The 15,285-nt window shown below is 39.5% G+C and overlaps 1 protein-coding gene across 1 annotated transcript; it reads left to right on the top strand.

The window, feature by feature from the left end:
- Window positions 1-1,670: 1,670 nt before the first annotated feature.
- Window positions 1,671-5,222, top strand: LOC146674130 (uncharacterized). The gene is made up of 8 exons (XM_085402359.1): window positions 1,671-2,339; window positions 2,443-2,564; window positions 2,887-2,936; window positions 3,043-3,393; window positions 3,474-3,560; window positions 3,932-4,009; window positions 4,155-4,284; window positions 4,376-5,222. The coding sequence occupies exons 3-8, from the start codon at window positions 2,894-2,896 to the stop codon at window positions 4,386-4,388; spliced, it is 702 nt and encodes a 233-aa protein (XP_085258485.1). The 5' UTR covers window positions 1,671-2,339; window positions 2,443-2,564; window positions 2,887-2,893; the 3' UTR covers window positions 4,389-5,222.
- Window positions 5,223-15,285: the final 10,063 nt, after the last annotated feature.

The following is a 15,285-nucleotide window of genomic DNA, read 5'->3' as shown; positions in this document are numbered from 1 at the left end:
TAAAGTGAGTTGAGTTCATTTCAGGACATGTTTGAGCAGTGTGTGGTTCTTCTTTAATAACTCAGTGTTGCAGTCACATGTTAACAAGTGAAAGAAAAGAAAGATTGTTTACGCATTTGCTTCTTTTGTCACTTTAACCCCTGATGTCCTTACTCTTGTTTTTGCAGACATTTGGAGTTATAAATAATATAAATATAAATCATTATGTGAAAATAATTTCCTTACAAAGTTTTTAAACAGTTTTTGGATCCAAAAACACTTTATTAGCCTGTGATGATCCAAATAAACCTCCTAAAATAACAAGTGAGACTCTGACACTTAAATAAAGTGCGCAACAGCTTGTCAGCTGATCTGATCCAGCTTTTACTGACATGAGTCATTGTGCTTTAAGTCAAAATGAAAGTGAAACTAAAACACACACGGCAACAAACAAGAAGAAAAAAAAAAACCAACAGATGAATGCTGACTGGCCAGTATATCATGATATCACTGATAGGAGGAGGAGTCTTGTACACAAGTTATGTTGTGTTATTATAGAACTGAAGCAAAACGACGCGTTGAAGCGAATAAAAAGCTACCAACGGGAAGAAGAGGAGACAACAGAAGTATGAACTTGATCTTTTAGTATGTTTTGCTGTGTTTCTGTGTCATTCTTCTTTGTTTTGTACTGCAGTTGATATTTATTTATTATTATTACGTTTTTATCTCTTTCTTAAAATGCCTTTGTAAAGTAGCAGGACTAAAATGTTACATGTCCGATAATGAACACGTTTGATCACAGTCTGTAAAGAGGATGTGACTGGGATTAACAGTTTGAACACTTCGTGGTATTCTGCTTCATCCGAAACATTCAGAGTGTTGTTTGTTCTTCCAGCTGATCATCAGTTGATATAATTGATGTGATAGAAAGTGGACAGATCGCCGATCGCTCTCTTACAAACAAGTAAGTTGACGTTAAAACATCCTGTGTGAACATGTGTGCTCCTGTTGTTTACTTTCTGTTGCACTCACTGTTTAAATACGCTACGTGGGCTCATTTTCATCAGATTGGAAACAGGATGAAAAACAAAACAAAACAAATATCTCACAGAAAAAGGACAGAGAAAGACAAACAGCTTTTAGTTGGTTCATGTGATACAAAACATGAAAACCCAAAGGGGGTTTTATGAAAGTGCGCAACATGAAGTAAATAGCGGCATAGCGGTGTTTACAGTGTCAATAAGAGTTTATAATAATAATAATAATAATAATAATAATGATTTAGTTGTTGTTGTTGTTGTCAAAAACACGAGGCTTGTGGCTTTTCCTATCATAAAAAACAGAAAACTGAATGTTTATGTGCAAAATAAAAGACACGCACCAGATAGGAAGATGCAACGCGCGTTCGCGTACATATAAAAGGCACTGTTTTTGTCCGCTAGAGTGGGATTTTCACGGCATATTCTGCACCAAATCTCTGTGCGTTCATCATTTGCCTCCTGCAACCACTTTTCCGAGAATACGCGCTTCTTTTGTGGTTTGGACTCCTTCTGACATTTCTTTGGAGGTGGAGGAACACCAGAGTAATTGCTTAAAGGAGCTTGCTTCTTCGACATCTTTAAGAGTTCTAAACAAATGTCTGTCCTCCTCCAGAAAATCTTATGTACGCAAACACGCGTTGCAACTTCTTATCTGGTGCGCGTCTTTTATTTTGACAGCGAATGCGCACCTGCGGATATGTGCACCTCTGAAAATAGAAAACTATATTAACCATTTAACAATCCATCCATCCATTCGCTTCCGCTTATCCTTTTCAGGGTCGCGGGGGGCGCTGGAGCCTATCCCAGCTGTCATAGGGCGAGAGGCGGGGTACACCCTGGACAGGTCGCCAGTCTGTCGCAGGGCCAACACACAGGGACAGACAACCATTCGCACTCACATTCACTCGCACATTCACACCATTCACACAATGGCAATTTGGATTTTCCAATTAACCTATCCCCTCAAGCTGCATGTCTTTGGACGGTGGGAGGAAGCCGGAGTACCCGGAGGGAACCCACGCAAACACGGGGAGAACATGCAAACTCCACACAGAAAGACCCCGGCCTGATGGTGGATTTGAATTCAGGACCTTCTTGCTGTGCGGCAACAGTGCTAACCACCGTGCCACCGTGCTGCCAAACCATTTAACAAATTGTTTAAAAAAATCAACAAAATAAATCAAAATGAATCTGAATCTGTCTAAAAAGTTCATTAAATATATTTTTGTGAAATTTCAGGAAGGAGATTTAAACCGACAGTGAGTAGTGACCTTGATTGTCCCTTTGAGGCCTTCTGAATTTACTTCATTTAATTTTCTGGTGAGCACCGATCGTTGTTGCCTAATGTTCAGTTTTGTTGTCTGTGAGGTGTGATGAAATGAAAATCAATAACACTGATATTTTTTCTTTTTAAATTTCACAGGTCACTAAGTGTAATGCACCCAGTAAAGTCAACAGGAAAACTTTACATGCTCTTCCGTGTTCGTAGAGAGGAGCTCATGGTTCGTAGAGACAGCTGCCAGAGACGGAGAAACGCAAGAACAGGTAGAAAACTAAGCCTAAAAACATCTAAACATGTTATTGGAGTAATACTGAAAACACACTTCACTCTGATGTCAACAGACCATTTTAAATCTCGTAGCTGAAACATGCACAGAATTATGATCATGGTTTGGATCATAGACGTACATTAATTCATGTGCCGGTGAGCTGCACAGAAACGGTGTCTGTGTACACTCTGTGTGGGGAAATCACTCAGTGGTTTTTAAGCTGGTGAAAAATGTGAAATATTTCACTTTTATTTCTATTGTCTTTTTTAAAAAAAAGATATTTATTAAAACGTTCTTCCTCTGATTCATTCTGACAGAGAGAAGATGATCAGGATCCTTCTGTTTCTCGGCCTGGCGTCCTCTGTCTGTGAGTGTCCACATTTAGACACAGTTATCTTTTGGTAAATTCAAATAAATAAATAAATAAAAAGGATAAATGAACACACAATAATGAGGTGGTGTCTTCTCAACAGGGACGTTTGTTTTGAAAAGGACTGCGACTGTCTTTGAGGCCAAGGAGGACGACAACATCACCATCAGATTGGACAGTCAGCTCCAAGCTGACGTGTCTCTGGCTGACGTGATGTGTGTTTTCCACTCAGACGTCACTAAGATTTTGTTTAAAATGATCAGAGGAGTGGAGGACTCTGAGTCTCAGCATGAGCAGTTTGCAGGACGAGTTCAGACTGACAGAGACGCTCTGAGAGGAGGACGAATCAGACTTCATCTGTCCAGAGTCACAGCTGAAGACTCTGGAAGCTACAGGTGTGACGTGGCTGCCGACTACGACGACAGCCTGAAGAGATGGAGGCTCGAGACAAATGGTAAGTTGACTCCTGTATCTCTTTAGGACTGGGCTGTATTTATATTGCAGATGAACAAACATTCAGATTTTCATCCTCAGAAAACTTTGTTTTGAGTGTGGGTCGAACTTCTGATGGAGACAGCAGTGATGTCTCACTCAAACCTCCAATGTTTGGACCACCAAAAGGTAAATCAGATCTGAGGAGCTGCATTCAGAGAGTGTTTCAATAAATTTTATTTTTATTCGTCTAAAAAGTTCAGTGTCATAAATTTATAGTAAATTGTGGAATTATTTAATTTAAAAATGTCTAGTCTTCATTACGGTTGTGATAACCTCCACAATGATTTGCACTGACAGGAAAAGTTATAGAAAAAACTATAGAAATGTAATAAAGATAAAACTTAAAGTAACATTCAAATATTTATTTTGGTGTGGAACATTTCTCATCCATAAAGAAGATGGTCAGAAATATTTTTGTAAAACACATCAATTAAAACAATAACTTCCATTTTTCACTGAATAAATCAATATGTCACAATTTAGTTTTCTCTTTTCAGGTTTTGCGTTTCTGTACATGAATGTGAGGAAAATAAAGGTGGACAAAATGAAGATTTTGAGTGCAGGTGATGCTGAAGGTAATTCAGGAAAATGATGCAGGGGGGGTTTGGGGCACATACAGTACAAGCCATGCATGTGTTACAGAAAGTAGAGGTTACAGCATGCAGGGTGAGAACTCATTACTGTATGTACTGTTTTCAAAAACAATCCTTTGTTTTCTAGATCCACAACTGGCGGGAAGAAAGACAAGTCAGGAGGAAACGGTGCTGTTTGTTCTGGCTGTAGTTTTAATTATTGCAAATGCAGGAACCATCGTACTTTTAATAAAATTTCTTCATGATGGTTTAAAACGGTACGTTGGCAAACTTTTATTGCATCTACATGTTTGACTATGTCAGCATTTGATTTTGCCTGACTGTGGTGTTGTGTGTTGTATATTACAGATCAACAACATGATGAAACACCGCTACTGTGTCCCTGACCAAATGAGTCAAACCAACAACGACTTTCTTACCTGCTCCAGTTGTGCTAATGTTAAAAACAAACTAACAAATAAACAACAGCAAAAAAAAGCTCACTATAAGAAAATTACACTTAGAAGATGAAAAAAGACCAAAAAAAAATCAGAAAAAAAATCAGATGTTAAAATGCTGATTCTTTGCTTTCGAAAATCTTTTTCAGTATTTGTGTCTTTTCTAAATTGAGCCTTTGAACTAAGAGTTGATAGAAATGATATTTCAGAAGCAAATAATTCTACATTTAGTGATTTAGGGTTTAATTTCCTCATATATAATGCATATGCAGTATGATGTATTTTTCTCACTTAAAAATACTCAAATGAAGATCAGTGTATATCATGGGGATAACAGCTGTGGGGTTTAAGGAAGAAAGAACAGATGTAATTTTCTGTACCATCACTTCAAAGTCCTTCTTCTCTGTACCTATTACCACATTGTGTTCATATGCAGAGAGAAATAACTTACTTGTTATCAAAAGGAGGCAGCACGGTGGCACGGTGTTTAGGACTGTTGCCGCACAGCAAGAAGGTCCTGAGTTCAATTCCAACATCAGGCCGGGGTCTTTCTGTGTGGAGTTTGCATGTTCTCCCCGTGTTTGCGTGGGTTCTCTCCGGGTACTCCAGCTTCCTCCCACCGTCCAAAGACATGCAGCTTGTGGGGATAGGTTAATTGGAAAATCCAAATTGCCACTAGGTGTGAATGTGAGTGCGAATGGTTGTCTGTCCTTGTGTGTTAGCCCTGCGGCAGACTGGCGACCTGTCCAGGGTGTACCCCGCCTCTCGCCCTATGACAGCTGGGATAGGCTCCAGCGCCCCCCGCGACCCTGAAAAGGATAAGCGGTAGCGAATGGATGGATGGATGGTTATCAAAAGGGAATTTGATATATAGTTTCATCAGTTAAATTGCACAAAGCATATTGTACAGGGTACAGCGGCCATGAACGGCACTAATGCTAACTTTATTTGAAACATCTTGTCTGTAGATATTTTGATTCTGTTCTTGAAATAATATTTTGACTTTTAGAAATGTTGTCTTATTCTCAAAATGAAAAACGTAAAAAAGAAAAGTTGTCAGTCAAGTCCCCACAGTGCTGCGTGGTAGACTGCTGCAACAGCTGCCAGCACAAGTGTTCTTAAGCTTCCTGTTTTTCTGGTTCTTTTTGTCACACTCTTGGCAGTCAAGACTCTTTGCTAGATCATCACTCTGGCAGTGCATATCCTGTTTGCTTTGAAGTGAACACAACATGGTTTCAGAGCTGAAGCTAACTGGAGAACTAAGCAGCTATCAGAGATCAATGATATGAACAAAACTGGGGAACAGAATCCGCATTGCAGTTTGATGTGAATCATGGACAAGGCACTGCACCCACACTTCCTGGACTATGGTGTGAACAATTTTTTGAGTGGACAGAGACATTAATCTGAGAGGCAAGAAGAAAGGTGGAGGGATTCTACGGTTTCTCAATATAAAGAGCTTTAATAATTTGGCATTTATAACACAATGATTTCCCTGCTTTTGGGTTAAATAAAGCATATTTTATCTCACCTTATTTTTTATTCGGTGAATAAACTCAAAGACAGGAAGCAGCATTAACTGTTAATAATGATTACAGTTTAAAAACCAAGTGCAGTCAAAAGGAAGCATGCGTGTGAGCTGTGAAAGACCTTTTCCAAGTGGGACTTCACTGTATAAGAGTATCATATGGTCATACTGATGCATAAACAGAAAATAAATCCTTGTATCTCCTACTATTAAGTAAACATAACAAGATTGTAATATTTTTCCTTAGTTTACAACATTAGTGTCTAATTTCTAAAGAAATAAAGCACCTCTTATTGTTATATTGTTGCCCCAAGTAAAATAAAGTATTTTTTTTACAGAGAGCATTGACTTGCTTTTGCTTTAGTGTACAGGTTGTGCACCAAAAGCACACAGTATTGTTCTTAAATGGGTCTTAAAGGGGGCATGAAAGCTCCACAGGCTAATTCACACCATTGAGCCATGCTCTAAATAACTGGCACAGATATAACTCGGTCTATGAAGCTAGATTTAAGAAAAGGGTGCTTGAAGTTCAAGTTTTAAAAACAAGTTTAGCACCATATTGTGCTAGTAAAGAACGAGACATCACCAGTTTGGCTCGTTCTTTACTAGCTAATAGACTTACATTAGTTTATGTTAGCTAAATCTTATCCAAAAGATCAGATTAAACACACAGACATACAAAGATGTATTTGCCCTTTTATAGATCTGTATCTGCGCACTGTTTAGTATAGACACACAGATGCTTTTTTTTGTCATGCAGCTCCTGCTTTCGACGCTCGAGTTTAAGTTCAGTGAAGTTTGGCTCTCGTCAATTAAATTTCTTATTTAGCCACAGCAATATATTGCGTTCGCTTCTTAACCTCATAACTTTGAGCCATCCACCTTTGGCAAAATATGTTTTTAGTGTGTGTTTATGTAAGTCTTTTATCAAGTAAAGAATTATTTTTCCTTCTATTGATGAGGATTGTATGCTGTGAGAAATTAGGAGCTGTGAGAAATCAGCAAATGAAATTTAGGAGAAGAGGTTCCAGGGATTAGATCAAATATTGGATTTTCTGATCTGCTACAGAGGTGATAAAGATTATGTCTAAATAGTCACATTTTATTAACACATTTTATAGAGAATGTTTTACTTACATGTTTGTAGCAAACCTGCACTGATCCATCTGTGCCATTTACCCCCTTATCTTCTTATGCTGAGGGTTGGTATGTCGATGATAGTTGTCGTTTTTTTGTTCTTTGCCCACCTTTGCGTGGTAATGACTGCACAATGTTAGAAAGAAGCCCCAAATAATCAGATGACCCCGGTATGCATAGGGAATTTGCGATGGTGAAAAGAAAAACCTCCCTTTTAACAGGAAGAGACACCAGTTCAGGGAGGGGCCAACCACGGTGAGGGAAAATAGAAGGAATACCTAACTTTATTTTGTTTTAATCAAATAAAAAATATTTTCACTTAATCTGTACTCTTTTTGTTGCCATATATTCAGTTCCTACATGCCTGTTGTATTTTGTGTTAGAGTACTTGGCGATAGAAGAGCAGATGGAAGAATGATGCAACCTACAACAGCAATGCTCAGTAGCTAGTGGATCTGAGAGCAGAACACAACAACCTCCCTGAACAGGGTCCAGTAACCATCACAGTGGCAGACATCCAAGAAAGGATCTCTAGTATGAAGAGTTGGACAGCACCAGGCCCTGACATGATTCGTGCCTACTGGCTGAAGAAGCTGAATGCACTCCATGAGCATCTGGCAGCACAAATGAACCAGCTGCTAGTTGACAAGAGAATGGATAACTGGAGGCCGGATGGTCCTGATCCTCAAGGACCCCCAGAAGGGACCGGTCCCATCCAACTACCAACCAGTAACCGGCCTCAGTACCACATGGAAGCTCCTGTCACACATCATAGCAGCAAAGATGAACAGGCATATAGGTCAATAAATGAGCAGGGCAGAGAAAGGGATTGGCAAGAATACCAGAGGCCCAAAACACCAGCTACTGGAAGACAGAGCAGTCAGCCAAGACTGCAAGACCAGACTGACCAACCTGTGCACTGCCTGGATTGACTACAAGAAAGCCTATGCCCCACACCTGGATCCTGGAATGCCTAGACCTATACAAGAGCAACAGGACCCTAAGAGCCTTCATCAGGAAATCAATGGGCTTGTGGCGGACAACACTAGAGGTCAATTTTAAGTCCATAGCACAAGTCACCATCAAGTGTGGGATCTACCAAGGAGATGCTCTGTCCCCACTGCTGTTCTGCATAGGCCTGAACTCCCTCAGTGAGATCATTGACAAGACAAACTACGGGTACAGACTACAGAATGGAGCAGTTGTCATCCACCTCCTGTACATGGACGACATCAAGCTGTATGCAAAGAGTGAACAAGACATCGATTCACTGATCCACACTACCAGGCTATACAGCAATGACATCGGAATGGGCATAGAGGACAGCTATAAGTATCTGGGGATACATAGGTAAATGGGAACCATGAAGAGGCAGCTAGGAAAGCTGCAACTACCAAGTACCTGCAGAGGGTCAGGCAAGTCCTGAGCAGTCAGCTGAATGGTAAGAACAAGCTCCGGGCTATCAACACCTACGCCCTGCCCGTGATCAAGTACCCTGCTGAGATAATAAGCTGGCCAAAGGAGGAGATAGAGACCCTGAGGCTGTATGCTAAACAGAAGGAAGGAGAAAATGTTGTAACTGGAAACCTGGTTGTATAAATGTTGTATAAATTTGAGACATGAGACTTGATGCAGCCATCCTTTAACTCTGTTTTTTGGGTTTTAATGGAAATAATTATTCATGGATTCAGTTAAAACCGAACAGAATCAGTAACAGAAACATTCTCCTGTTTATTAGAAAAGATTTTGATAGTTTATGGAGCAACACATGAGTGTGGTTAAGTTTGTTTTTAGGAAAAACAAAGAGGTCGTCACTTGAATTTACCTTTGACAGAAAATATTTTCTGATGCTCTGAATTCTTTAAAATGTGAAATATTTTCAGAGGAAATCAAAGTGCAGTTTTTTTCTTCTGGTTGCATATCACCATCTCTCTTTCCTCTCTCTCTGCTTTGCTGGTTTATTGTAAACACCAGATGGGAAAGTCACATCAACATACAAATAGTTTGCTCAACAGGAGTTTTCTACTTTTTTTTTTCTTTTGCCCAGTGGCACTTTTGAACATCTGGGCTAATGCTAAATCAGACATCATCAGATTTAATGAGGAGGTTGAAGACTGATTCTGGTGTGTGACTGTGACCATCTGCGGAAGAGGTGCAAGTGGGATGGTGGTTCACTGGTGTGTACTGTAAACTCACAGCAAGAAGGTTCTTGTTCCACCTCCTGTTTGTAGTTTTGCTAGTCTTGATTTAAAAATACCAGCGTTATTTCATTTAAGGAGCTGACTTGAGCTGTCCAGTGCACTGCCAAAAATATAATTTAAGATAATATTATTGTATCTCTGAACCATGTACAGTTTTATGACTCAATAACACAGAAAATTCTTTGGCCTGAGGTAAAAAGTCAGATAAGAATGTGAAAGAACTACAAAATGAAGACAGACTGAAGAAGAAAGAAGAAAAGGGAATGTTTTTGTTTTTTTTACTGGTGAGCTTATTGCACCGTCATCTGTCCAAGAGGAAGAATGTTAGTTCCATAACTTGAAGAAAAAAAAAAACATACACAACCGGTCCAAAATTTGGACACACCTTTTCAATTTAATGTTGTTTCTTTAATTTCACAACTATTTACATTGTAGATTCTCATTGACACATCAAAAGTATGAATGAACACACATGGAGTTATGTAGTAAACAAAAAACTGTGAAATCACTCAAAACATGTTTTATATTTCAGATTCTTTAAAATAGCCTCTCTTTGCTTTGATTACTACTTGGCACACTCTTGGCATTCTCTCAGTGAGCTTCATGAGGTCGTCACCTGAATTGGTTTTCCAACAGTCTTGAAGGAGTTCCCAGAGGTGCTGAGCACTCAATGGTCCATTTGCCTTCACTCTGCGGTCCATCTCATCCCAAACCATCTTGATTGGGTTTAGGCCTAGTGTGATCCAGTTTCGTCATAGCGCTTGATAGTTTTTGCAACTGCACTTGGGGACACATTCAAATTTTTTGCAATTTGCTGGACTGACTGACCTTCAGTTTTTAAAGTAATGATTGACTGTTGTTTCTCTTTACTCAGCTGATTGGTTCTTGCCGTAATACGAATTCTAACAGTTGTCAAATACGGCTGTCAGCTGTGTACCAGCCTGACTTCTGCACAACACAACTGATGGTCCCAACCCAGTTATGAAAGCAAGAAATTCCAGAAATGACCCCTGACAAGGCATACCTGTGAAGTGAAAAAAACATTTCAGGTGACATGTCTGTGAAGGGTCTCAGTTATCCAGGTCATCGTAGTCTAAGGAGCTTGGAAAGAAAAAGAGTCTGGACTTCTTTAAGTTGCTTGAAGAAGTTTCACCTCTCATCCGAGAAGCTTCTTCAGTTCTAGGGTCAAATGGTGGAGAGTCTCAGATTTAAGCCCTGTGGGAGTATCCCCCCCCCCAAAGAAGGACAAAAGGACCCCCTGAAGATCCTTTACCTAATCACAGGAGCCAAGGTGTGAAAACGGGTGTGGGTCACAATCAGCCAGGGTTTCGGGTGAGTTTATTGTGAAACCTAGCCCCACCCTCTCATGTGATTTCCTGAGGTCAGATGGCCCTCCTCTGTTCAAAGATGTCTTTGAACGACACCAACTGTCTCCCATCTATAAACCAGTTTTGGGATCCCTTCCCAGACGCCTTAACACCCACTCACACCCTGGGCCATCTGACCTCAGGAAATCACACGATATGGTTTCTTTCCAAGCTCCTTAGACCACTTCAGGTGACTACATCATAAAGAGAAGGTGTGTCCGGACCTTTGACTGGAAGTAAGATATAACACAGACACACACACACACACACACATTATGAAGATCTAGTCTGTAAACTTTCCTTCAGAATTTCTGAGCAGCATGAAAATAAAGCTGCGGACATAAAATCTGCTGTTGAGATTTTCTAAACACAGTAAAAAAACAAGTCCTCTTTATAGCGGTTGGATTATTTCTGTAAGTTGATGAAGCTGAAGTTGGAATTATGCAGTCCAGTCATTTATTTCATTGGTGCAGGTATTCACACAGCACATGAATGAACAGCAGCTTTGGGTTTTACACACTTTGTAAGCTGTGTAAAAAGAATAACCAATAATAAACAAAATTTACATTAATATTACAGATGAAACTGGTTCACTCATTTCTGTGTTAAACCAGCTAACTCAAATCTCTCCTGCTGTTACATCAACAATGTCATCTGGTGGTTACGAGTTTAGAGCAGAGTAAACTTGTGTCTGAAGCTTTATGTTTTGTGATGAATCTTTCTGATAGATGTGTGGACTGTAGGTTCCTGTCAGTACTGATGGGATGTTACTATAAGAAGCTCAGCATCTGTACTTCTGCTACAGGGTTCTGCATCCTGGTTTTATTTCTGAAATAAAATAAAAGTATAACAAACACAGCCAGCAGAGCTGCTGACACTCCCATTGAAATGTAGAAACCAATCATTCCCCCATTTTCTGCTGTTGAGTTTGTTGTTGGTCTCTGAGGTTGGAGCTGGTCAGAAACTGCTGTAAATGACATGAAGATATTAACATTAAACATCAGAATTAAACTGATAATAGTTCAGTTCATAGTGTTAGTTAGAGATCATATAACAAAAATCTCATAATAATAACTTTAATGTATAGAATAAAACAGCCCTTAGTTTGTAAACTCTGTTAAGGCTACTTCATGGACTATGTAAAAGACAGAGGTAGCCACGATGACATTACATCATCTATTGTTTAGTGAAGGCCTGTTACGAAGCATTGATCTGAGTGTTTTTACCGTCGCCATCCTTATTTTTTTCAGATTTGGACATGAGGAGCGAGAGGCAAATCTGACTGAGAAACTGTATAATTCTCCTTACCAGGTTTAGCCTGCTATGTTAAGACGAACAGGCAAAAGTTTTAGGAGATTAACTGGTGAAACAAGTTTAAGGCTAGAGTAGCTGACTGATAATCTGCAGGTTTCACCTTTCAGAGGATGACATTTCTTTGACTGAGATGTTTTCATACATCATCCTAGACATAAACATCATAAACAAATTGACTGTAAACCACTTAATAAAAAAAGTTTAACTAAATCAGGTTACCAGTCACGTTGAGTCAATATCTTCCAACACTGAAGCCATAATCAGTGTTGACCTCACACAGGTACAGACCCGAGTCATCAGTCCTGAGTCTGGACAGCTGCAGTCTGATTCGTCCTTCTCTGAGGGCGTCTTTGTCACTCTGGACTCGTCCTGAAAACTTTGCATCCTGAGACTCTGACACCTCAACACCTTCATGAACATGATACAGGACTGAGACTTTATCATTGATGAAGAGTTCAAAGAGGATGTTGAGAGTTTTGGTGGATCTGTCAGGTTTGGTGGTGAACGTCCACTCCAGTGTGATGTTGTGGTTGTCCTCTGCCTGATAGCAGGTCTGTGTCACATTGACTACAAATGATCCTGTTGAGGAGACAGAGAGGGAAAGAGAGGAGCAGACACACTGAGAACTGGAACAAATCTGTTGTTGAGCTTTATTTGGAGTTCATAAAGTGAAGCTGTAAACTAACCAGAGACACATGAGGTGAGGATGATGAGCAGCAGGATCCTGCAGATCATCTTCTCCCTGTGAGAGGAGACAGAGGTGAAGAGTCATCAACACATGAGGTCAAAGGTCAGGCAGTACAGCTAGAAGAAAAATCTGCAGTCATACTTTATTCACTCATTACAACTTCTGATCCTGTTTGTGATCCTGATAGGAATAAACTGAATATATGAACAAGACTGATGAAATAAATATGCAAACTCTTTATTTTGGCTTTTACTTTTGGCTGCTTCCTTTTCATAAACAGTCACCACAGCAGGTAGTGCCTCATGTTTGATTTAGCAGAGTTCTCAATGCTCCGGATCGAATCAAATTATCAACCCCTCATATGTCAAGTCAATGTGTAAACGACTGAGCTACTGAAGCACAAACGATAGCAGAGTGATTGCCCCACCCAAACAGATGCTGCATGTGTAAATGGTGCCCTGCTTACTCAGCCTGGTCTCACAGCAAAATATGAAAATCACAAAAGAATCAATGCATAAAAGGGTTCGGAGACACAAATGTTTTTTTGTTTTTTTTTTATGTGACTGTCAGTAATGTGAAAGTGATGTATTTCGGTAAGAAAGATATTTTTTGTCTGCAGCACGAGCCAGGTCTCAGAGTTACTGACTGATACTGACTGACAATGGTCAGTATCAGCACACAGATGAAAAACTGTGTCCAGTGAATGACAAATAATCTGTGTCCAGAAACACAAATCAGTTGCTATTATTTCATGAACTTCTGTGAATATCTTACCTTATCAGTATTTTGCACCTCACAGCCACAGAATCCAACTCTAAGTGGGAACAATTTATGTCAGGTACAATCTGATTAATACAGTTCTGAGTATAACTGCACAGTAGTCAAGGCACTGCAAAGTCCTCCACTCCAGTATGAGACACAAATACAAGAAAAGAACAGACAAGATAACGTGCTCACTCCCACTGTTTTCTCTGTGCACACTTCATATTGTCTGTTCAATGAAATGTGCCACTTTACATACGAGGACTCCAGAAATTTGACGTCTATGCATACCAACCGACTGCTGTCATAGGTGTGTTTTAAACCACGTTTGTATTAGGTATACGCCACATGCCACATACCATATTCAACTGTTTCAGTTTTACTTCTATAGTGAGCAAATTTTAGTTCCACTCTGTGGCTGTTTTTAGTCACAAGATGACTCATTTCTGCCAACATGAAAATAAAAAAAATGCAAACAGACACAGGTAGTCTTTTTGCTATTGGCAAAATGAAAGATTTTACATAGAATAAGTTCTTCTTGTTATGGTAAATGGCCTGTATATAGCGCTTTTAATAGTCCCTAAGGACCCCAAAGCACTTTACATATCCAGTCGCACCCATTCACACACACTGGTGATGGCAAGCTACAATGGGGCGCACTGACAGAGGCGAGGCTGCTGGACACTGGCACCACCGGGCCCTCTGACCACCACCAGTAGGCAACGGGTGAAGTGTCTTGCCCAAGGACACAACGACCGAGACTGTCCGAGCCAGGGCTCGAACTGGCAACCTTCCGATTACAAGGCGAACTCCTAACTCTTGAGCCACAATCGCCCCATGTTAGTACTACAGACATGTTATTAAATCCAGTCCGAGCAGAAATATGAACAAAGTTGAAGTGATCGTTTGTCTAACTTCTTGAGCAACTTGTTACGTGAGTGTAGACAAATATTGTGGACATGAAAGCTGATTATTTGCACAAAACTTCATCTTTGTTAGAAATATTTAACCTCATTTGTTATATTTCCATCAGTATAACATTTCTGCAGCTGACATACTCTAATGAAACACTAGTTCATGTTAAAGGCGAGGGAAACTAGTGAAGGTTTACTGGAACGAAACAGAATGAAATAAAGAGCTTTTCACATCAAGTTCAGTTCAATAAATAATGAACTTTTTAAAAATATGTTGGGCTGAATAAAGGTGATCTCACCTTGGCTATGATTATATTTAGTTGTGTGTTAACAAGAAGAAAAGAAAAGATGAGTTCCTCATTTTTATTATGTTTTAGCATCCTGCTATTTCTTAGATTTGTTCAGAAAGTTGTATTGATTTTATTCTGTATGAGTCCCTGAGATGAATGATTGTGTACCTTCAAAAACAAAATAATTGATAGAGACTTTTAGGTTACTGATGTAACCTAAAATGCAGGTTGTTCCTGAAAGCTTTAATCTAATAAATAAACATATTAGTCCTTCTTCTGAAAGTCAGATTTTTTACATTTATTACAATCAGTAAAATTAAATTGTTGGACAACAAAATTCTCGATTAAATTTTTGCTGTATTTGTCAGCTGACCAGAGTCAATTCTCCTGCTGAGGTAATACCTCTAAGTTCATGTGAACAGTATTTGAAACAGGTCTGCTTGTAATGTTTCATTTAGCTTTTCTAATTGCATAAATGCTGTATAGCAGAAAGGATCAGTTATTGCTGTTAGTGGAACTTTGAGGAGGAACTATATGCTTTTGTCACATTGCCTTTTGTATTTGACTGGAATGCAGACTGCATTTTTTTACATCCAAGGTTACATCGCAGTCAACTTTCC

Source organism: Rhamphochromis longiceps, linkage group LG3 (assembly GCF_057381845.1).
Source record: "Rhamphochromis longiceps isolate RC_006_pf linkage group LG3, R_longiceps_female_GT1.1, whole genome shotgun sequence".
In the NCBI taxonomy this organism is placed as follows: domain Eukaryota; kingdom Metazoa; phylum Chordata; class Actinopteri; order Cichliformes; family Cichlidae; genus Rhamphochromis; species Rhamphochromis longiceps.
This window is presented reverse-complemented; position numbering and strand designations above follow the sequence as displayed.

Excerpts from the sequence above, each read along its gene's own strand:
- LOC146674130 (XM_085402359.1), top strand. The coding sequence starts at position 2,894 with ATGATCAGGATCCTTCTGTTTCTCGGCCTGGCGTCCTCTGTCT. Across the intron at positions 3,561-3,931 it reads AATGTTTGGACCACCAAAAG|GTTTTGCGTTTCTGTACATG; the intron begins GTAAATCAGATC and ends TTCTCTTTTCAG. Across the intron at positions 4,010-4,154 it reads GAGTGCAGGTGATGCTGAAG|ATCCACAACTGGCGGGAAGA; the intron begins GTAATTCAGGAA and ends TTTGTTTTCTAG.